Source organism: Bos javanicus, chromosome 11, assembly GCF_032452875.1.
Source record: "Bos javanicus breed banteng chromosome 11, ARS-OSU_banteng_1.0, whole genome shotgun sequence".
NCBI classification, from domain to species: Eukaryota; Metazoa; Chordata; class Mammalia; order Artiodactyla; family Bovidae; genus Bos; species Bos javanicus.
This window is the reverse complement of record NC_083878.1, coordinates 57,393,535-57,418,785: the sequence shown is the minus strand read 5'-3', so window position 1 is coordinate 57,418,785 and position 25,251 is coordinate 57,393,535. Positions and strand designations below refer to the sequence as shown.

The following is a 25,251-nucleotide window of genomic DNA, read 5'->3' as shown; positions in this document are numbered from 1 at the left end:
ATCATGCTTTTCTCCAGATATATGCCCAGAAGTGGGACTGAAGTATTATATGGGAGCTAACAATTCTGACACAGGAGAGAGCAAGAAATATAAAACTAATATGTCTACAGAAGGTCTGAGCAAGCCTTTACAATACCTAGCAGGACTAACAGAAGGCATTTCTCTTTCAAAAGCAATTAGTAAAACTGGAGAATGCAAAGGCCACAGTGGAAACATGAAAAATCAAGGAAACAAGAAACTACCAAAATATCACAGTAATTTTTCAGTAACTGATCACAAATACACAGAACTCTTATCTGTAAAAAATTCAAATAGCTGATTTAAGGAAACTTAAAGAGCTATACAGAAGACATAAGAAGGCTGTATGCTGATGAATTGATGCTCTCAAATTGTGGTGCTGCAGAAAACTTTTGAGAGTCCCTTGAACTGCAAGGAGGTCAAACAACTTGACCCTAAGGAAATCAGACCTAAATATTCATTGGAAGGACTGATGCTGATGCTGAAACTCCAATACTTTGGCCACCTGATGTGGAGAACTGACTGACTCGCTGGAAAAGACTCTGGCACTAGGAAAGACTGAAGGCAAAAGGAGAAGAGGATGGCAGAGGATGAGATGGTTTGAAAGCATGACTGACTCAATGGAAATAAATTTAAACAAACTCGAGGAGATAATGGAGGACAATGGAGCATGGCATGCTTCAGTCTATGGGGTCACAAATAGTTGGACATGACACAGTTCCTGATCAACAACAGCCGAAGAGCTATAAAGAAAACACAGAAAGACAATCAGGATTTCCTGATTTATACAGTCAGGAAAGCAATACATAAAGTGAAAAGTTTAACAGAGATATCATATAATAGGAAAACAGAAATTCTAGAGCTGAGTAATATAATGAATGAGCATGAGAAAGAATCTGTGAATCAGAAAACGAATGTTAGAAATTAACCAGTCAGAAGAGAACAAAGGAAAAAGAATAAAAAAAAGTGACAAGCCTATGTGATCTCTGGGATACCATAAAAATGATCAAACTGTAGATTATTGGAATTCAGAAGAAGAAGAGAGGAGAAGATGGTAGAAAACTTATTTAAAGAAATAACAGCTGAGAACATCCTACATGCAGATAGAGATTTGGATTTCCAAGTTCATTAAGCTCATACTTTATATATATATATAAAACTCAAAGATTGTCTCTAAGACATAATAATAAAATTGTCAAAAATAAAAAGAGAATCTTTAAAAATAGCAAGAAAAAAAAATAGCTTATTAACTTACAAGTAACCCCTCCCCCATAAAGCTATCATTGGACTTCTCAAGCATAACTTGCAGGCCAAGAGAGAGTAGGATGATATATTTAAAGTGCTAAAAGGAAAAAAAGAAAACAAAACAAGAAACCCCAACAGTCAAAAATAATCTATCAGGCTGATTATGCTTAATAAAATGAAGATTTTTCCAGACAAATAAAAGCTCAAGGCTTTCATCAACATGAGGCCTGCTTTATAAGAAATCTTCAAGATGAAATGAAAAGACTCTAACTGGTAACATTAAAACACATGAAAGTAGATAATGCACTGTTAAAGGTAAAGTGAAAGTGAAATGCTCTATGGTGTCCAACTCTTTGTGACTCCATGACCTATACAGTCCATGGAATTCTCCTGGCCAGAATACTGGAGTGGGTAGCCATTCCCTTCTCCAGGGGATCTCCTCAACCCAGGGATCAAACCCAGGTCTCCCACATTGCCGGCAGATTCTTTACCAGCTGAGCCACCAGGGGAGCCCTTTTTTTGTAAAAGTGAGTATACAATCAAATTCAGAATACTCTAATACTGTAATGCAGTGATGTGCTAACAAATTAACCCAAATTTTAAAGACAATGAATGCCAAAAAATAAACTATACCCATGGTAGATCAGTTGGTAAAAACATCCACCTGCAATACAAGAGACTCAGATTTGATCTCTGGGTTGGGAAGATATCCTGGAGAAGGAAATGGCAACCCCCTCCAGTATTCTTGCCTCGGAAATTCCAGGGACAGAGGAGCCTGGTAGGTTACATCCCATAGGGTCACAAAAATCAAACATGACTTAGCAACAAAACTGCCACTACCAATCATTTGTTAATCAATGCACAATAAAAAAGAGGAAAATTATAACATCAAAATAGAAAATGGAATAAAAAGGTAGAGTTTATGTATGAAAATTTTTTTTTTTCTTTTCAGTACTTTGAATAAATCATCCCACTCTCTCCTGGACTATAAGATTATGGCTGAGAAAGCCAATGATAACTTTATGGGGGGAGGGCTCCCTGGTGTGCAACTGAAGTTCAGATGTTAGTGTAAAAGAGACAATTATATCTAGAAGATAATTTATGTATGCTTCATAATAATCATAATGTAAAACCTACAGTAGATCTACAAAAGATAAAGAAAACAGATTCAAAGCATACCACTGTGGAAAATAATCAATTCACAAAGAACAGCAGCAACAAGGGAGAAAATAAAAAACCTACACAACATCCAGGAAATAACTGAGACTGTATTAGTACTCTTGCCTGGAAAACCCCATGGACAGAGGAGCCTGGTGGGCTGCAGAGTCCATGGGGTCGCGAAGAGTCAGACGTGACTGAGCGACTTCACTTTCACTTTTCACTTTCATGCATTGGAGAAGAAAATGGCAACCCACTCCAGTATTCTTGCCTGGAGAATCCCAGGAACAGGGGAGCCTGGGTGGGCTGCCATCTATGGGGTCTCACAGAGTCGGACACGACTGAGGCAACTTAGCAGTAGCAGCAGCAGCAGTAAGTCTTAACCTATCTATCGGAGAAGGCAATGGCAGCCCACTCCAGTACTCTTGCCTGGAAAATCCCATGGACGGAGGAGCCTGGTAGGCTGCAGTCCATGAGGTTGCTAAGAGTCGGACACGACTGAGAGACTTCACTTTCACTTTTTACTTTCATGCATTGGAGAAGGAAATGGCAACCCACTCCCAGTGTTCTTGCCTGGAGAATCCCAGGGACGGGGGAACGTGGTGGGCTGCCATCTCTGGGGTTGCACAGAGTCAGACATGACTGAAGCGACTTAGCAGCATCAGCAACACCAACCTATCAATAAGTTTTCATTGTTCAGTTCAGTTCAGTTCAGTCACTCAGTCGTGTCCGATTCTCTGCAACCCCATGAATCGAAGCACACCAGGCCTCCCTGTCCATCACCAACTCCCAGAGTTCACCGAGACTCATGTCCATCAAGTCAGTGATGCCATCCAGCCATCTCACCCTCTGTCGATCCCCTTCTCCTCCTGCCCCCAATCCCTCCCAGCATCAGAGTCTTTTCCAATGAGTCAACTCTTCGCATGAGGTGGCCAAAGTACTGGAGTTTCAGCTTTAGCATCATTCCTTCCAAAGAAATCCCAGGGCTGATCTCCTTCAGAATGGACTGGTTGGATCTCCTTGCAGTCCAATGGACTCTCAAGAGTCTTTTCCAACACCACAGTTCAAAAGCATCAATTCTTTGGCACTCAGCCTTCTTCACAGTCCAACTCTCACATCCATACATGACCAGTGGAAAAACCATAGCCTTGACTAGATAGATGGACCTTTGTTGGCAAAGTAATGTCTCTGCTTTTCAATATGTTATCTGGTTTGGTCATAACTCTCCCTCCAAGGAGTAAGTGTCTTTTAATTTCATGGCTGCAGTCACCATCTGCAGTGATTTTAGAGCCCCCAAAGATAAAGTCTGACACTGTTTCCACTGTTTCCCCATCTATTTCCCATCTCCAGTCAAGTAGAGATGGATAGATTAAAATAAAAGACCCAATGATGTGCTGCCTATAAGAGACTCAATTAAGTTATGTATGTAGGGGCATAAATAGACTCGAACTATCAGAATGGCAAAAGATATTCTATGCAATTGGAAACCAAAAAAGGGTATTGGTAATTCATACTTACATCAGATAAAACTGACCTTATGTCAAAAAAGTAGCGACAGATCAATAAGGTTATTATATGATGATATAGGGGTCAATTTATTAAGAAGATATAGTAATCATAAATATATATATGTATATATATACATATATATATTCGTACATCAGAACAGTTAAATACATTAATCAAATACTAACATATCTGAGGGAAACAATAAACAATAATATAATCATAAACATCATTGAAGAAAATGAATAACAGCATAAAAGGTACTGGACCCTTGTCTTTAAAAATCAATAAAAATTAACTGGTACTAGATCAAAAAACTTAACATAAGAATTAAATCTATAAAACTCCTAGAAGAAAACATATGAAAAAAATCCCTTGGCACTTGTTTTGACAATCATTTCATGGTTATGACACCAAAGGTATAAGCAAGAAAAAAATAAATGTTAATGACTGGGACTATATCAAACTCAAAAGCTCCTGAACAGCAAACGTAACAATTAACAAAAAAGAAAGGCAACCTACAGGCAGAGTGGAATATATTATTTGCAAAACATATATCTGACACAGAGTTAATGTTTTAAATATGTAAGGCCTCATACAACTCAATATAAAAAAATGTTGCAATTTTAAAAATTGGAAAAAGAATGGACTTTTCCAAAAACATATATAAAAATGGGCATCAGATATCTGAAAAGATGTCAAATATCAGTGATCTTCAGGAAAATGCAATTCAAAATCACACTGAGATATTACCTCACACATGTTATATCAGTTCAGTTCAGTCGCTTAGTCATGTCCGACTCTTTACTACCCCATGAATCACAGCATGTCAAGCCTCCCTGTCCATCACTAACTCCCGGAGTTCACACAAACTCACGTCCATTGAGTCGGTGATGCCATCCAGCCATCTCATCCTCTGTCATCACCTTTTCCTCCTGCCCCCAATCCTTCCCAGTGTCAGAGCCTTTTCCAGTGAGTCAACTCTTTGCGTGAGGTGGCCAAAGTACTGGAGTTTCAGCTTTAGCACCATTCCTTCCAATGAATACCCAGGGCTGATCTCCTTTAGAATGGAATTGTTGGATCTCCTTGCAGTCCAAGGGACTCTCAAGAGTCTTCTCCAACACCACAGTTCAAAAGCATCAATTCTTCGGGACTCAGCTTTCTTCACAGTCCAACTCTCACATCCATACATGACTACTGGAAAAACCATAGCCTTGACTAGATGGACTGCAGATGCTGACTGCAGCCATGAAATTAAAAGATGCAGAAGGAAAGCTATGACCAACCTAGATAGCATATTAAAAAGCAGAGATATTACTTTGCCAACAAAGGTCCATCTAGTCAAGGCATTGTTACCAAAAGACAAGAAATAATAAGTACTGGCAAGGATGTGGAGAAAAAAGAATCCTTGTGCACTATTCATAGGAATGTAAATTGGAACAGCCACTATGGAAAATGGTATGAATGTTCCTCAATAAATTTGAAATAGATCTACTATATTATCCATCAACCCCACTTCTAGATAAATATGCAAGGAAATACAATCAAATATCCAAAACAGGTATCACATGTTTATCTTCAATGCAGTATTATTTCCAATAGTCAAGATATGGAAACAATCTGTCCATCTAAAGATGAATCTAAAGGACATGTAGCTATGTAATAGAATATTATTAAGCCATGAAAATAATGAAATCTGCCACTGTCCCCAACATGGGTGGATGCTGAGGGCACTATGCTAAATGAAATTAAGTGAGATATGGAAAGACAAATTCTATACTCTCACTAAAATATATAATCTAAAAAATTTGATCTAACAGAAACAGGGTATAATGGTGATTGCCAGGCTCTGGGGGATTACTGAAATGGGAGATGTTGCTTAAAGTGTAAAAACTTGCAGTTACAGGACCAATAAATTATGTGGATCTAATATACAACATTATATGTGGATCACAATAAACTGTGGAATATTCTGAAAGAAATGGGAATACCAGACCACCTGACCTGCCTCTTGAGAAATCTGTATGCAGGACAGGAAGCAACAGTTAGAACTGGACATGGAACAACAGACTGGTTCCAAATAGGAAAAGGAGTACGTCGAGGCTATATATTGTCACCCGGATTATTTAACTTACATGCAAAGTACATCATGAGAAACACTGGACTGGAAGAAACACAAGCTGGAATCAAGATTGATGGGAGAAATCACAATAACCCAGATATGCAGATGACACCACCCTTATGGCAGAAAGTGAAGAGGAACTCAAAAGCCTCTTGATGAAAGTGAAAGTGGAGAGTGAAAAAGTTGGCCTAAGCTCAACATTCAGAAAACGAAGATCATGGCATCCGGTCCCATCACTTCATGGGAAATAGATGGGGAAACAGTGGAAACAGTGTCAGACTTTATTTTTCTGGGCTCCAAAATCACTGCAGATTGTGACTGCAGCCATGAAATTAAAAGAGGCTTACTCCTTGGAAGGAGAGTTATGACCAACCTAGATAGCATATTCAAAAGCAGAGACATTACTTTGCCAACAAAGGTCCGTCTAGTCAAGGCTATGGTTTTTCCTGTGGTCATGTATGGATGTGAGAGTTGGACTGTGAAGAAGGCTGAGCACCAAAGAATTGATGCTTTTGAACTGTGGTGTTGGAGAAGACTCTTGAGAGTCCCTTGGACTGCAAGGAGATCCAACCAGTCCATTCTGAAGGAGATCAGCCCTGGGATTTCTTTGGAAGGAATGATGCTGAAGCTGAAACTCCAGTACTTTGGCCACCTCATGCTAAGAGCTGACTCATTGGTAAAGACTCTGACACTGGGAGGGATTGGGGGCAGAAGGAGAAGGGGACCACAGAGGATGAGATGGCTGGATGACATCACTGACTCGATGGACTTGAGTCTGAGTGAACTCCAGGAGTGTGTGATGGACAGGGAGGCCTGGTGTGCTGCGATTCATGGGGTCGCAAAGAGTCGTACACGACTGAGCCACTGAACTGAACTGAACTGAAGAGTACAGATCTTAAGTGTTCTCACTTTAAGGAACCTTATGAGGTAATGTAGGGATTAACTAATCCCACTCTAGTACTCGTTTAGCAATACATAGCTGTATTAACTCACATTGTATTACAAGTTAATGATATCTCAATAATTGGAAAAAAATTTCCCTCTTTTTATTCTGCCAGCATCCTATATAATTCTTCAGTTGAGTCAGTTCAGTTCAGTCACTCAGTCGTGTTGGACTCTTTGCAACCCCATGAATCCCAGCACGCCAGGCCTCCCTGTCCATCACCAACCCCCGGAATTCACTCAGACTCACATCCATTGAGTCAGTGATGCCATCCAGCCATCTCATCCTCTGGCATCCCCTTCTCCTCCTGCCCCCAATCCCTCCCAGTGTCAGAGTCTTTTCCAATGAGTCAGCTCTTTGCATGAGGTAGCCAAAGTACTGGAGTTTCAGCTTTAGCATCATTCCTTCCAAAGAAATCCCAGGGCTGATCTCCTTCAGAATGGACTGGTTGGATCTCCTTGCAGCCCAAGGGACTCTCAAGAGTCTTCTCCAACACCACAGTTCAAAAGCATCAATTCTTCCGTGCTCAGCCTTCTTCACAGTCCAACTCTCACATCCATACATGACCACCGGAAAAACCATAGCCTTGACTAGACAGACCTTTGTTGGCAAAGTAATGCCTTTCCTTTTCAATATGTTATCTAGGCTGGTCATAACTTTCCTTCCAAGGAGTAAGCATCTTTTAATTTCATGGCTGCAGTCACCATCTGCAGTGATTTTGGAGCCCAGAAAAATAAAGTCTGACACTGTTTCCACTGTTTCCCCATCTATTTCCCATGAAGTGATGGGACCGGATGCCATGATATTCATTTTCTGAATGTTCAGCTTTAAGCCAACGTTTGCACTGTCCACTTTCACTTTCATCAAGAGGCTTTTGAGTTCCTCTTCACTTTCTGCCATAAGGGTGATGTCATCTGCATATCTGAGGTTATTCATATTTCTCATGGCAATCTTGATTCCAGCTTGTGTTTCTTCCAGTCCAGCATTTCTCATGATGTACTCTGCATATAAGTTAAATAAACAGGGTGACGATATACAGCCTTGACGTACTCCTTTTCCTATTTGGAACCAGTCTTTTGTTCCATGTCAAGTTCTAACTGTTGCTTCCTGTCCTGCATACAGATTTCTCAAGAGGCAGGTCAGGTGGTCTGGTATTCCCATCTCTTTCAGAATATTCCACAGTTTATTGTGATCCACACAGTCAAAGGCTTTGGCATAGTCAATAAAGCAGAAGTACATGTTTTTCTGGAACTCTCTTGCTTTTTCCATGATCCAGCAGATGTTGGCAATTTGATCTCTGGTTCCTCTGCCTTTTCTAAAACCAGCTTGAACATCAGGAAGTTCATGGTTCACGTATTGCTGAAGCCTGGCTTGAAGAATTTTGAACATTACTTTACTAGCATGTGAGTTGAGTGCAGTTGTGTGGTAGTTTGAGCAGTCTTTGGTGTTGCCTTTCTCTGGGATTGGAATGAGAACTGACTTTTTCCAGTCCTGTGGCCGCTGCTGAGTATTTCAAATTTGCTGGCATATTGAGTGCAGCATTTTCACAGCATCATCTTTCAGGATTTGGAATAGCTCACCTGGAATTCCGTCACCTCCACTAGCTTTGTTCGTAGTGATGCTTTCTAAGGCCCACTTGACTTCACCTTCCAGGATGTCTGGCTCTAGGTCAGTGATCAGCCCATCGTGATTATCTGGGTTGTGAAGATCTTTTTTGTACACTTCTTCTGTGTATTCTTGCCACCTGAGAAATCACATGGACAGGGGAGCCTGGCACGATGCAGTCCATGGGGTTACAAAGGGTTGGATGTGACTGAGTGACTAACACACATTGTTTGTTGCATTGTGCATATGAACTTCCAGATTTACCTGCCACATTTGTAAAGTTTCAAGAACTTGATAACATGTACTTATGGTGTAAAATTAATTGATATTAATATTTAGTTTTGGTTCCATATTTGAGATCTTTCTTATTCCTTTTTTTAATAAACATCAATGCATTTAGAGTTGTTTTATTTATTTTAACACTCACAGTTATATACAGTTATACAGACTACTGTTTATATGCAGGTAATCACCCACCAACATTAACAAGTATTTTTATTTTATCATTTTTTGTTCAGATGGTCTTAAATCAAAGGGAAAAATGACAAATGTTAGATTTACCTTGCCGGGGTCCAGCTCCGGCTGATCCAGGGAGTTCAAAGCGGGGATGGCGTCGGCGAGGATCAGGATACAATAGCTTCATTTAGATATTAATTAGAGATATATAGAGTAATAGAATGAGGATACCTCAGCAGGAAAATTCAGTGGAGAAAAGAGGCTGAGTAGCTTGGTTTACGCGGGAAACCAATAAAACTTCAAGACAAGAAGCTTGCACCACTTACGTAGGCCACAGGCCTCCCATTCTCCTGAAGGAGAGGAGACACTGAGGCCTCCCTGGTCGGATCTTAGAAGCCCAGGCAAAGTTAGTAAGCTTGGCGGGCTCCGCGCTCCAGATGGAGACTCAGCTGGAGTTTGAGAGAGAGAGAGACATGGGGAGACCAGTATTTCGAGAAACTGATCCCAATTCTTTATTTTCCAGAGTCTGTTTTTATACACTGAGATGTTATGCAAAAGTCACGCGGGGACAGTGCTTCATACAAATGTATACAGAGGTCTTAAGGGTGTTACATCATCTTCTGGCCAGGGGGGCCTGCTGACAATTTATGACCCTCTCCTTGTGACAGCGGTCAGTCAACACTTATTTCTCCAGGGGTGATTATTCTTAAAACAGATGCCACCCAAATAAAGTTACATTCCTATAGGGTGAGGGTGTAGTGGGTTTTAGTTAAGGAAAGAATTTACTTGGCCTAAGGTCTAACGTGATTTATATCAAAGGTTAATAATTATTTCTTCTATATATTCATTAATGTGTGTACGGGCAGGGAATGTGGAGACTTAGCAGTAAACATTGGCTCAACAAATGAAAAACCCTTCACCAATACAATTTCTAATCAGCCCACTATACTTATACTAATAATTTTCTAACTTCTCTAAAGAACCTGTTTTTAGAAGGTTTAAAGCATCTCGTGCCTCTCACGGTTGGGAGGCTGTGAGCAATCACATGTGGCCGGACAAGCCTGTCAGGCAGGCTAGAGAACCTTCAGAGGAGTTTGTAGGTTGAAACACTCCTGTCACACCCAGGAATTATTATTAACTGGAGCTCTAAGTTAACTCCTTCTCCGAAAGAGGTGGTGGGAGACAGCCCCCTGTAAAGTCAGAGGTGTAGGTGAGAGCACAAAGAAGTAAAGTAGGCAGCCTCTGGTTATGGGGATAGATGCTCGAGGATTTCCAGGGGGACTCCTGAGGCTCGATCCCGCTTTTGCGTACGTCGAGCCTCCTTCCTCATGACCTTTGCCATGGGCGGAGTGCCTCATGCTGGCCCCCAACATTACCTTCTTATGATTGTGTCATCAACTCTTGCCCTTGAACCTCTCTAAAGATAACCATTATCATAGACATGAAGTAAATCACTTAAGTCAAATACTGCCTTATTATTATTTTGAAATATTTTTATTTACCCTTTCAGTCCCCATTTATTGGAATTCTTTGAAATATATAACTCAATGTTCTATAATTTTGCTTGTCACCCTAAAATATTCAATATTCTCATATAACTCTATTTCTACTACTTAATTCATAGGAGTAGAGCCTGTGCAGTTGCACAGGACACCATGTACAAAAAAGTCTTATATTTGATCTGATGTTCTGCTTTCACCTTCTTCATACTCTTAATAATTTTACCTTACTACTTTAACTTCACTTGTAAGTGAAGTTTTAAGGGACAATGTTACATGTTTTGAGTAGAGAAAGATTATCAAATGGGCACAAGCTAGCCACAAGAGGCCTTTAAAAGCAGAGAGTTTCCTCTGGTGACAAAGGAAAAGTGAGAGATATTCAAAGCATTAGAAGGAATGAGTAGGCTATTGAAATGTTTAAACACGGAGGAAACCACATTAGAAGGAATGTAAGCAGACACTATAAAGCAGAGAGTGGCCCCTTGGTGTAACAGCCACCAAGGAAAACTGAAACTCAGACTTACAGAATTAAACACTTGAATTCTTAAGACATTCAAATGATCTTAGAAGCTATTAATCCCTAGAACCTTCAGATAATAGTCCAGCCCATTCAAAACCCTGACTTCAGTCTTGTGAGACTATGAGCAGAGAACTAAGTAAAGCTTGCTGGATTTCTGACATATAGAACTGTGAGATATTAAATGGGTACTATTTTAAGCCACCACATTTCTGATAATAGGAAAATATCAATAATATGCAATCATCTCCTCCAATAATAATATCATATTATACAATCATTAACAACAACTGCTGCTGTTCATTCACTAAGTCTTTGTGACCCCATGGACTGCAGCATGTTGGGATCCTCTGTCTTGCACTATCTCCCAGAGTTTGCTCAAATTCAGATTATCCAATGCCTCTTATAAATTTTAGATTGAATTTGTTATATAAGAATGTATTTATTTTAAAGTATCCTATAAGGGTTCTCCATCTCTTTTTATTTCTATTAACATTTTTCATTTCTTGAAAACATCACTTTTTTCCTCTCACTGGGAACTGCTAGAGATTAAAATTTTGTGGTTAATTTTCAGGCATTTTGGCAAAAATGTGTACATACATATATTCCATTTTTATTTATCATTAAATTATATATTGTATTAATTTTGAAGGATAGAAAGGACTCTCTATCAAATACAAGCTTTCTCTTTCATCTTGTGTGTTTAAGCCTTGAGTTAGCTGAGGGAACACCAAGCATCAATCACCAATTTCAATATATTCTGCTTAAGCTAGCCTGCAGTCCTGGCTATATGATATGCTCCAGTGAATGCCAAAGATAGTCATTTCATTGGTCAACAATGTGAATTCACTTATTGATTTCAGTTTAACTCTCACCTTCACTAGCACTGATTACTGCACACCTGGTTCTCTCTTCCATTTCATGTCTTCCTGAGCTTGAGAATATTAGTTTCAGCCCAGAGATGTACCTCCCTGTAAAAAATGGACAGCTACAGGTTAGCTAGCCTGCCGTTCTTGTAATTAGATGTACTCCTTTCTTTTCATAATCACTGATATAGCAGAAATTCTTTCTTACACATACGAAATTGGCCTGAGATGGGCATGAACAATGAGTGCACTACAGCCTGTTGTTCAATGTTCTGACATAGATGAGCTCCAAGCAATTTCTCTTCAAGGGTGAAGAGCTTTAAAATATTTGCCTAAAAATAATATTTTATCTGCATGTTTTTAATACTAACTTGGCTAATATTTAATCAATTTAGTCCTGCTTACTGTACCCTCATGGTAATCTTCAAAGTTTCTGTCCTCTTAGTGATAAGAACTCTTGTTTTGCAATTCTCATATAGATAATTTTGTGTGTGTGTGTATGTGTGCATGTGTGTGTGAGATAGAGGGACAATGAGTTTGTGTATGTGTTATCATTAACTGGATGTTTGAAAGAGGTATATTTTAAATATGTAGCTTTTTAAGAGAAGAATATTTCTTTGTGGATTTTATCATTATTAAGATATGATTATTTCATATTAATATATATATTTGGTACATTACAAATACTAAGTTTTTTCTGTTTATACACTTTGTAGATATGTTTACCTTATATATATTGTTGTTTAAAAAAGAAAAATAAACAGTCACAGCTTAGTATACTTTAACGATGTTCTTCTGAATTGAAGTACAGATTCAAATCAAATTTGCCTGAAGCCTGCATCTTATTGATATTTTAAAATGTCATTTAATATTTGTAGAAACATACATAAAATGACTAGCAAAGACTTCATTCAGCAGAAAGGAATTCTAAATGAAACTGAGTTTCTAAACATCAGCCTAAATATTAATATATGATTACATCAGGAAAAGGGGAAAAGTGGGGAGGTTCTATAAATATTTTTAATATCTTTTCCTAATTTTTTTACACAGTTTTCATGTCCCTATTCATTCATTCAGAGAAGGCAATGGCAACCCACTCCAGTACTCTTGCCTGGAAAATCCCATGGACGGAGGAGCCTGGTAGGCTGCAGTCCATGGGGTCGAGAAGAGTCGACATGACTGAGCGCTTCACTTTCACTTTTCACTTTTCACTTTCATGCATTGGAGAAGGAAATGGCAATTCATTCGTTAGTCACCAAATTTCCAACATGACTCCTTTCAAATATATATTGCCAAAATGATATGTTGTCTTTTAATACAAATCAAGACTATTTTTAATGTTTTAAATCCTAATTTCAGAAATTAGGCAATATTGTTGCCTTACTTGTAACCTATGCAAGTCTATAAATCATGGAGATTTGGTGCTGGTGGTGCACAATATCTTTTTTCCTAGGTATAATGTAAGAGAAAATATGTAAATATTTGGGTAAAAATCAAGAATGGAAGTATTTTTTGTATCAGTGACATCTTGGGAGATTAGTCAACAAAACTTTAAAAACTGACATGTAGATGTGAAAAATGGCATGACTAACAGTGTGAGAATGCTCTGGAGAGCTATTCAAGGAGTGATTCTGCAAAGAATTCTTAGAGAATTTTCTGTGAGACACAAATGATCTCTTTTAAGTAGATTGTATTTCCAGAAGAATTTGTTGGTGAGATGCTTTTTGGAAAATGAAAAGGAAGGATTATATTAAGATAAAAATGTGTTCCTGCAAAGAGACAGTGTAAATAAATACAACCAAATGAGATTACATTGGCTGCAACTATGAAAAACTGATGTGATTATGAAGCCTTCGAATGAGGGAGAAGTATTCCCAAGTTTGGGCTTTCCTGATAGTTCAGTTGGTAAAGAATCCACCTCTAATGTGGGAGACCTGGATTTGATCCCTGGGTTGGGAAGATCCCCTGGAGAAGGAAATGGCTACCCAATCCAGTATTCTGGCCTGGAGAATTCCATGGACTGTATAGTCCATGGGGTCGCAAAGAGTTGGACATGACTGAGGGACTTTCACTTTCATTTACAAAGTTTACCTGAAATGGTAGCTTGGAATTCAAGTATAGAGAGCCTTGGGATAGAAAGTAAGTTTGAATTTCATCCTGCAGATGATGCAGAAACAAAAACAATCTTTAGAGTTCACTGACATGATAAAATTATTTTATAATAGCATATAAAACCGACTATAGATAAATATACAACAATATATATTATATTATTTAGTCTCTAAGTCATGTCTGATTCTTTTTGTGATCCCATGGACTATAGCCAGCCAGACTTCTCTGTCAATGGGATTTCCCAGGCAAGAGTACTACAGTGGATTGCATTTCCTTCTCCAGTGGATCTCTCTACACAAGGATTGAACCTGTGTCTCCTGCATTGGCAGGTGGATTCTTTACCATTGAGCCACCAGGGAAGCCCCATACAAACACACACACACACACACACACACACAAACATGTATATATGAATCCCCTTCATGGATCACAGGCTCATCATGGCAAAGTGGTTTATATAATTCAGTGAAGCTAAGAGCCATGCCCTGCAGGGCGACTCAAGGCAGACAGGTCACAGTGAAGATTTCTGACAAGCTGTGGTCCACTGGAGTCAGAAATGGCAACCCACCCCAGTATTCTTGCCTGTAGAACCCCATGAACATAATGAACTGCTGTGACAATCGTCCACTTTCATTCACTTCACATGCTAGCAAGGTTATGCTCAAAGTCCTCCAAGTAAGTTTTCAGTAGTATGTGAACCTAGAATTTCCAGAAGTACAAGCTAGTGTTCAAAGAGGCAGAAGAACCAAAGATGAAATTGCCAACTTTTGTTGGATCGTGGAGAAAGCAAGAGTTCCAGGAAAACATCTGCTTCTGCTTCATTAACTACATTAAAGCCTTTGACTGTGTGGATCGCAAGAAACTGTGGAAAATTCTTAAAAAGCTGGGAGTTCCAGGCCACTTTATCTCTCCCCTGAGATACCTGTATGTGGGTCAAGAAGCAACAGTTAGAACCAGACATGGAACACCCGATTGTTTCCAAAATGGAAAAGGAATATGATAAGATTTTATTTTTTCACTCTACTTATTCAACTTCATTATGGGGAAAGCTGGGCTGGGTGAATCACAAGCTGGAATCAAGTCTACAGGGAAAAATATCAACAACCTCAGATATGCAGATGATATTACTCTAATGGCAGAAAGTGAAGAGGAACTAAAGGGCCTCTTGATGAAGGTGAAAGAGAGTGAAAAAGCTGGCTTGAAACTCAGCATTTCAAAAAATCTAGATCATGGCACCTGTACTGTCAATTCATGGCAAATAGAAGGGGAAAAAGTGGAAGGAGAGACAGATTTTATTTTCTTGGGCTCCAAAATCACTGGGGAAGGAAGGTGACTGCAGCCATGAATTTAAAAGCTGCTATTTTCTTTGAAGGAAAGATATGACAAACCTAGACAGCATATTAAAAAGCAAAGATACCATTTTGCCACAAAGGTCTGTATAATCAAAGCTATGGTTTTTCTAATAGTTATGAACAGATATGAGAGTTGGACCTGAAAGAAGGCTGAGTGCTGAAGAATTGATGGTTTCCAATTATGGTGCTGAAGACTCTTAAGATTCCTCTGGACTGCAAGATCAAACCAGTCAATCCAGTGACTATTCACTGGAAGGACTATTGCTGAAGCTGAAGCTCTAATACTTTGGCCACCTGATATGAAGAGCTGATTCATTAGAAAAGACCTTCATGCTGGGAAAGATTGAATGCAAAAGGTAAAAGGAACAGCAGAGGATGAGATGATTAGATAGCCTCACCAACTTAATGGACATGAATTTGAGCAAATTCTTTGAGATTAGTAGAGGATAGTGGAGCCTGGCATGCTGCAATCCATGGGGTTGCAAGGAGTCAGACACAACTTAGTGACTGAACAATAACAATCATGTTCTTAGACTATATGGTTTAACATTTTTTGCAAATATATTATCCCCAATTAGATCTGCAGATCCCGTTCAATCCTACTTAAAATTCCAGCAGGATTTTTTTCAGATAATCTAAATTCTGTCTATAAAGTTTACATGGAAAGATAAAGAAACTTGAATTGACAAAAATGATTTTAAAGCTTCAGAACAAATTTGGAAGATTTACATATTTCAATTTAAATATTTACTTGAGAGCTACATTAATCAAGACAGTAATATTGGTGAAAGGATTGATCTATAGACTGATGGAATAGAATTAGTTTACAAAATATTCTTCCAAATTTAGGGAACTGAATTTTTTAACAAATTATAAAGCAATCCCCTGGATACCTCTCCTATTTCCCTTTTCCCCCAGCCTCACCAAGACTTCTCCCTGGTACCATCTCATAAATTATATTTATACCAGAATCAGTTTTCATTTTCAGGCAGAGCAACAGGGCTGTCTTACTCCACCTGCAGTTTATTCCAGGCCCACCAGCTCCCAGATAATGTTGATGTTATCTTTGATCATGGTCAGGTACTCTAGGGAGAGGCCCTAGGCAGCAACCCATGGGTTTCCAGGGAGCCCCAGGGGCAGCAGTGTTTGGGACAGAAGAGCCTAGAGCTCGCAGACTCCACCCATTTCTTCAGGACTTGATTGTAGCAAAAGCCTCCTTGAGAGGCTCTGTGCAGGGAGGTAGGCTGCCTGGAAGCAAGCTGGGTGATATTGGCTTGATGCCCAGGCGATGGCCCTGAATGAGGTGCTGGTCAGCCATAAGGCCCTTGATCCGGTGGAACTCTACCAGAATGAAGCTTCCAGGATCTCACTCCAGAATGCACAGTAGACAGTGTGGTACTTTGAGGGCGCGAAGGTCTTGCTTGGACAGGACAGCAGAGAGGGGCATCTGATGAGGGGTAGGGTGCATATGTGCGCACAGTGGGCTTTCCCCACCACCTCCTGCTCCTTGCAGTGGAAGCCTCCTGAGAGCTGCAGGGCCTCGGCTGGCTATCCTAGGAAGATGTGATGCTGGTCGTGTCCTGAATACTCCTGGGACTAGAAAAGGGAGTCAAAAGTACCAGAAGTGCTCACAGAGGTGGTTGGTTGACATCCCTATGAACTACAACTCCAAAAAGATCTTCCAGAGCTGGCTCTGTACTTGAGCAGAGTGTGCAGGTGTCTGCTGTAGGGAAGGACACACCAGGGCCTAGAATTTGTAAGGCTTGAATGGAAATCTTGCTATGAGCTGCTGGAAATCATCTCTGGACTCAGCTCTACTTCCAGTTAAGTGACTACAGTTTTAGTTATGCAAGATGAATAAATTCCAGAGATTTGCTGTATAGTGTTGTGCCTATAGTTAGCAATACTATAGGGCTCTTAAGTATTGTGTTCATTTAAAAATTTGTTGCAGATAGATCTCGTGTTTTGTCTTTACTGAAATTTAAAAATTAAATGGTTTTAGAAAGAATGGAGAGGGATCACAGATGAATATATAACCAAAATCAAACAAAAATCTTCATTTTAACTGGTATACATGCAGATTTTTAAAGATTAGAAAGAAGTCATTGACTTACATTGCATTATGATACCTGAGAGTCAGCTGTAGCTGCTATGATCCACATATCCTTTCCTTCTATGACTCAGACTGAGGCGAAGCCAGCCTCTGTTTCCAACATGTTGTTTCCTGTAAAGGAGAAGAGAGCAAAAGAACCACAAAGATTCACAATGTCTCTGAAGGCTCTTGCTAGCACACAGTTGGGTGAACTCTTCTCACTTTCCACTGGTCAAACAGGCTAATAGGGTCTAGCCCAAAGTCAAAGTGGTTGGATGTGAGTTTCCCTGTAATGAAATCACATGGGGCGGCGGAGGCGGCGGCGACAGCGGGCGCCACCTCCGCTCCTCTGGACTCCCAGCGGCCGCGGTTCCGAGGAGCTCGAGACGTGCGGCGAGGCGGCGGCGAGCTCTGAGTCAACTCAGTATCCTAAACATCCACCCTCCCAAGAAGAAGGGACAGAAAGAAAGAACTCTTTGTCAGAAAGCCTTGGGTGTCCCATGAACGAGACAGAGGAAAACCGGCTGGAGCACAGCAAGACTCCAGAGCCAGCTCTCAGGCTCAGGAAAGGGCACCAGCTCGATGGCGCGAGGAACGGTGACAGTGGCGTCCACCACGGAGGTCGGGAGCCTCTTGTAGAGGCGTCTGTCCTTTCTTCCTATCATAAAAAAAAGCGTGCAGGAGCCTGAGTGCGATGATGGAGCATCTCAGGAAGATGAGGGGTTCATGGGCATGTCCCCCCTCCTGCAAGCCCACCATGCCATGGAGAGGATGGAAGAGTTTGTTTGTAAGGTCTGGGAAGGTCGGTGGCGAGTGATCCCTCATGACGTGCGACCTGAGAGGCTCAAGGATAACGACTTCCTCCTGCATGGACACCGGCCCCCCATGCCTTCTTTCCGGGCCTGTTTTAAGAGCATTTTCAGAATACACACCGAGACAGGCAACATCTGGACACATCTCTTGGGTTGTGTGTTCTTCCTGTGCCTGGGGATCTTTTATATGTTTCGCCCCAACATCTCCTTTGTGGCCCCCCTGCAGGAAAAGGTGGTCTTCGGATTATTCTTCCTGGGGGCCATTCTCTGCCTTTCTTTCTCATGGCTGTTCCACACAGTCTACTGCCACTCAGAAGGGGTCTCCAGGATCTTCTCCAAACTGGATTACTCTGGTATTGCTCTTCTGATTATGGGAAGTTTTGTTCCTTGGCTTTATTATTCCTTCTACTGTAACCCGCAACCTTGCTTCATCTACTTGATTGTTATCTGTGTTCTGGGTATCGCAGCCATCATCGTTTCCCAGTGGGACATGTTCGCCACCCCCCAGTACCGGGGTGTGAGAGCAGGAGTGTTTCTGGGCCTCGGCCTGAGTGGGATCATCCCCGCCTTGCACTACGTCATCTCGGAGGGTTTCCTGAAGGCCGCCACCATCGGGCAGATCGGCTGGCTGTTGCTCATGGCCGGCCTATACATCACGGGGGCGGCCCTGTACGCTGCCCGCATCCCCGAGCGCTTCTTCCCCGGCAAGTGTGACATCTGGTTTCACTCTCATCAGCTCTTCCACATCTTTGTGGTGGCTGGCGCGTTCGTCCACTTCCACGGGGTCTCGAACCTCCAGGCGTTCCGTTTCATGGTCGGCGGAGGCTGCAGCGAAGAGGACGCACTGTGACAGCGGCCAGAGGCCGGGGACGTGACCCCCACTGGCCGTGACGCCAGTGCCAGAGGAGCCCCACAGTGCGGAGCTTCGTGACGCCCCAGGGCTCCACGTGGTCCGCAACTGGGAAGAGAAAACAAAAATAAATCACACCTCACAGGTGGAGAAGACACGAGATGGCCCAGCCCTGCCTTGTTCTTGGGTCTGGCCGACAGGAGGGCGCTCGCGCCGCGGGCACGCTGGCGTCTGCGCTTGTAGCCATCAGCTGGAGGCGCCTCCTCCTCCCTCCTCTCTCCTTAGAAACGGTGACACCGACCAGTGTTGGCGAACATTTATTATGTCCTCTGAGGGGTGGCAGTGTGATTTTAGATGCCCTTTTGGGAGAACAAAGAAATTAATGTAAATAAGATTTCTAACTTACTGTTTAAATAAAAATTTATATATATAAAAAAAAAAGAAATCACATGACAGCTGGTAGGAATGCATAATCAATCTTTTTACAGGAAAGGAGGGCATTTATAATTATAAAAGCTCTCAGTTTTAGATTCTTTGATATAACTCTAATTCTTTTGTTAATAAAGTAGAAAAATTAAATATAATGAAAAGCTTGATCTTTTTTTAGTTTATATTTATCTATATTAATATCCCTAACTCTATTTTGTCTTAGAAATTTAAATGCCTATTCTTTACTATGTCCTACAGTATTCTGAAATCTATGCAGGTTTATTGTTATTAATTAAGCTGATCCTTTGTTCAAATAATTTAAATGTTATTTATAAACCCATAAGTGAATCAGCAAGAGAACAGCTAATTCACCATATGTATAGAATGAGTATGTGACAGACACAAAGCAGAAGACCAGAATTGGCAAAGTGACACCGAATCTATTTCTTCAATAAACTGAAAAGATGCTCATTAACTAGCATTAAAAGATGATCATTAATTTATGCAATCTTTGAAAATATTAAAGTACATATACACATGTACACAATATCTTCCTTTCTTATCTCTCAGAATTTTTCACACACGTATACATGATACAAGTTGCTATGGTGATATCCTTATCTCCATAGCAATTGATCATTACATCTTTGTATGTGTCCATTTTCTCTTAATAGACAAATTATAGGTGATGAAACCAAAGGTTCACATCTTCAAAAAAGATACAAAACTAATTAAAAAAAAAAAACTGAGTTTTTACCCAAAAAATATTTTGTTAAGTATTCCTACTTAAGATTGGAAAAGAAAACGTTTAGAAAATTAATAGCCAAAATGGAACTATAAAAGGTACATGCTCTTGGAAAAATGAAAGCTTCTAAACAGCAGCAAATGTTCAAGTGTGAATGCTTTCTTACAATAGAATATGATACAATTCAGTTTGTGGCAGTCTCTGTGTGGCTGAGATGCTGCTCCCCAGCAGAAATGAGCTTCAGGATTCTTATCCCCAGAAAGCCATCATTGTAAAATTTTCTAGCCTCTGGAAAAAAGATCATTTTTACTCTCATAGAGAAAGTCATAACATTGACTAGAAGTATGAATAAATTGAAACTCCTTGACCTATAGAAAAATACATAAGGCAGGGTCTTCAATCTCTGGTACTACTATAAAAATTGGCATTTGAATTCATATATAAAATACATTTTTACCTGTTAACTGCAACAATAAAAACAAAAAATAACTTTTAAACACTGTCATTGAATTTTGTCAGTTTTATGGTATAAATAAAAGCAATGCTTTGATTAGGTCAAAGGACTGACTTTTTTGAATAATTTAACATTTTAGGTTGCTTTAATATGCGTCTTATGAAAATGTCTTTATATGTTTCTTATAAAGGACTTGATTTTAATAAATTGGTTTTTAAACATATTTTGATATTCTATGGTCCATATGAAGTTAATTTTCATTTGTAACCTTAAGTTATATAAATAAGAGTAAAGTAAGTAGTATTGATGAAAAAATAATCAGTCAATCTAAGAAAGACATGGAAAATTTTATTCAAGCCCAAGTCAGGGATTATAACCTAAAAAGAACATATTAAAAAACTCAGAACTGTTCAACCTATTAGAAATCAAGACACAGTTATATAAGTTTTTTTTGAGTCATAAGGCTACTCATTTATTACATATTATTGACAGTTTACACAATGCTGAACAAAGCATCATTGTAACTTCTTACAAGATCAAGAAGGAATGCTATCTTTAGGTTGTCTTGTGATGCTAGAAGAATATTGCTCTTCATGGATGATCAGATATTTCTGCCAATTGGGGAAGTTTGGTTGATGCATATTGCAGATACACATTGCACACTAGCAGAGAGAAAGGAGGCCAAAGGGCAAAGAAAACTTCTTTATGCTTAATTTTTTCTTGTCTTGGCATAAAATATGAGTTTTATTGTTAAATTTTATTTAACAACAGAGAAGGCCAAAGGGCAGAGGACATTTTTATTTTTTTGTTCTTATCTTGCCATAAAATATGAATTTCATTTAAAATTTTATTTTGTGTTTACAAACATAAAATAAAACAATTGCAATAAATATTATATTTTTATGTACCTGACATAAGGTTTGAATAAGCATAAATGTAGAAACTGGGAAATTTTTGCAAAGAGCTGAACATACTCAATTTCAAAAATGGTTTCTTTATCAAAAAAAAAAAAAAAACGTGTAACAGATGTATCATTAAACAAATAAAAATTAATGAAAATGAATATTCTTAAATCCAACCTTTAGAACATAACTTATTTTTATGAGCATGAAGGAGCAAAAGAGTGAGAATAAAATTAAACTGTGGGGCTCTTCTGGGTACAAGGTCACTCCGTGTCCCTTGTTTCTCATTTGTAGGCCTTCTTTGAGTTCTAAAGTAAAGTGAAGTCCCTCAGTCGTATCAGATTCCTTTCGATCCCGTGGACTATAGCCTACCAGGCTCCTCCATCCATTGGATTCTCCAGGCAAGAATACTGGAGTGGGTTGCCATTTCCTTCTCCTTAAATTCTAAAGGGCAGATTGAAATAGCTGCTAAATAAGGAAGTGAGGGAATACGGAAAGGAAGGAAAGGAAAGGCAGTAGAAAAACAATAGTGTACTGATAAAGCTGATACAAGTCTCTGAGTTCTTTAACAGGAACTAAGATCTCTACCCAAGAGGAGGATGGTAACGTCAGGTTGAGCACAAGCTCATAGATCACAGACTGGTTGGAACTAGAAGGCTGATAATTAAAATTCCTTAATCACTACTGTTACCTCACCACAATTCAATTCTGCATCCTGCAGACCTCACACAAAAATTTGCCCTTAGAAACTCTTTCCTGAAAACCACCCAGAGTTCAAGTCTTTTGAGCACAAGCCTCCAATACTACTTGCTTGACCCTTGCAGTAAACTTTACTCCAGGCTCTGAAGTTGTTGTTTGCTTGCTTCTTTGTGCGTCATGAACTTGAGTTAGACAGCAAGAAAGCAAAAGATCCATGTTGTCTATTTATTAGTTCCATAACATTTCTTTTTTAGATATTCATTTAACCATGGTCTGTTGATGGATAATCTTCTAATTATTCAGTACTGTATGAGAAACTGAGATACATACATTGAGATAATATCAGGAAAAACATTTTTGACCATGTTTCAACTAATTTGCTATTTCAGTTCAGTTCAGTTGCTCAGTCGTGTCTGACTCATTGTGACCCCATGGACGGCAGCATCCTAGGCCTCCCTGCTGCTGCTGCTGAGTCGCTTCAGTCCTGTCCGACTCTGTGCGACCCCATAGGCGGCAGCCCACCAGGCTCCGTCGTCCCTGGGATTCTCCAGGCAAGAACACTGGAGTGGGTTGCCATTTCCTTCTCCAATGCATGAAAGTGAAAAGTGAAAGTGAAGTCACTCAGTCGTGTCTGACTCTCAGTGATCCCATGGACTGCAGCCTACCAGGCTCCTCTGTCCATGGAATTTTCCAGGCAAGAGTACTGGAGTGGGGTGCCATTGCCTCTATTGCCAACTCCTGGATTTTACTCAAACTCATGTCCATTGAGTCCATGATGCCATCCAACCATCTCATCTGTCGTCCCCTTCTATTCTTGCCTTCAATCTTTCCCAGCATCAAGGTTTTGCAAATGAGTCAGTTATTCTCATAGGGTGGCCAAAGTATTGGAATTTCACCTTCAGCATCAGTTCTTCCAATGAATATTCAGGACTGATTTCCTTTAGGATGGACTGGTTGATCTCCTTTCAGTCCAAGGAACTCTCAAGAGTCTTCTCCAACACCACAGTTCAAAAGCATCAATTCTTCAGTGGTCAGCTTTCTTTATAGTCCAACTCTCACATCCATACATGACTACTGGAAAAATCATAGCCTTGACTAGGTGGACCATTGTTAGCAAAGTAATGTCTTTGCTTTTTAATTTGTTGTCTAGGTTGATCATAGCTTTTCTTCCAACACAGTTAGATATGGTTAATCTCAATAAAATTTTCAGATAGAATTAATAGGTAAACATTCATATATTTACTTACAGAAAATATCTCTCAAGCAATATGTAAAATAACTAATTATCTGCATATTATACCAATCTGTTAAATATTTGCCTTTTGTGGTCTTATGGTCTGCAATAGTATATACTGTTAAGGAATAGTCAGAGACTTCACTGGTGATCTAGTGGTTAAGACTCCAACTTTCAATACTGTGGTTGTTGTTCAGTCTCTCAGTCGTGTCTTTTGTGATCCCATGGACTGCAGCACAGCAGGCTTCCCTATCCTTCACTATTTTTAGGAGTGTGTTCAACTTATGTCCATTGACTCAGTGATGCCATCCAACCATCTCATCCTCTGTCATCCCCTTCTCCTCCCTCCTTCAATCTTTCCTAGCATCAGTGTCTTTTTCAATGAATCTGCTCTTCGCATCAGGTGGCCAAAGTATTGGATCTTCAACTTCAGTGTCGGTCCTTTCAATGAAAATTTAGGACTGATTTTCTTTAGGATTGACTTGTTTGATGTCCTTACTGTCCAAAGGACTCTCAAGAGTCTTTTCAAGCACCACAGTTGAAAGGAATCAATTATTTGGCACTCAGTTTTGTTTTTTAATTGCCTAGCTCTCACATTTGTACATGAGTTCTGGAAAAATCACAACTTTGACTACACAGACCTTTGTTGGCAAAGTAATGTCTCTGCTTTTTAATTACCTGTCTAACTTTGTCATAACTCTTCTTCCAAGGAGCAAGCGTCTTTTACTTCCATGGCTTCAGTCACCATCCACAGTGTTTTTGGAGCCCAGGAAAATAAAGTCTGTCACTATTTCCATTGTTTCCCCATCTATGCCATGAAGTGATGGGACTGGATGCTATAATCTTCGTTTTTTGAATGTTGAACTTTAAGCCAGAGTTTTCACTGAACTCTTTTCCTTCAACAAAAGGCTCTTTAATTCCTCTTTGCTTTCTGCCATAAGGGTAGTGTTATAAACATATCTGAGGTTATTGATATTTCTCCATGCAATCTTAATTCCAGTTTGTGCTTCATCCAGCCTGGCATTTAACATGATTTACTCTGCACTTAAGCTAAATAAGCAGGGTGACAATACACAGCCTTGAAGTATTCCTTTCCCAGTTTGGAATCAGTCTGTTGTTCCATGTCCAGTTCTAAATGTTGCTTCTTGACACACATACAGGCTTCTCAGGAGGCAGGTAAGGTGGTCTGGTGTTTCCATCTCTTTAAGAATTTTCCACAGTTAGTTGTGATCTACACAGTCAAAGGCTTTAGTGTAGTCAATGAAGCAGAAGTAGATCTTTTTCTGAAATTCTCTAGCTTTTTCTATGATCCGGTGGATGTTGGCAATTTGATCTCTGGTTCCTCTGCCTTTTCTAAATTCAGCTTGTACATCTGGAAGTCCGTTAAAGTCTAGATTAAAGGATTTTGAGCATTACTCTGCTAGCATGTGAAGTGAATGCAATCATGCAATAGTTTGCACATTCTTTGGCATTGGCCTTCTTTGGGATTGGAATGAAAACTGACCTTCTCCAGTTCTGTGGCAACTGATAAGTTTTCCAAATTTGCTGGCATATTGAGTACAGCACTTTAACAGTATCATCATTTAGAATTTGAAATAGCTCAGCTGGAATTCTATCTCCTCCACTAGCTTTGCT

At 39.8% G+C, this 25,251-nt stretch overlaps 1 protein-coding gene across 1 annotated transcript; it reads left to right on the top strand.

The window, feature by feature from the left end:
- The first annotated feature begins 17,800 nt into the window (after positions 1-17,800).
- Positions 17,801-19,338, top strand: LOC133257180 (adiponectin receptor protein 2-like). Its single transcript, XM_061432732.1, is given in 2 exon segments — positions 17,801-18,156; positions 18,158-19,338. Coding segments are annotated over 2 exon segments (1,161 nt in total). The 5' UTR covers positions 17,801-17,991; the 3' UTR covers positions 19,154-19,338.
- The last annotated feature ends 5,913 nt before the right edge of the window (positions 19,339-25,251 follow it).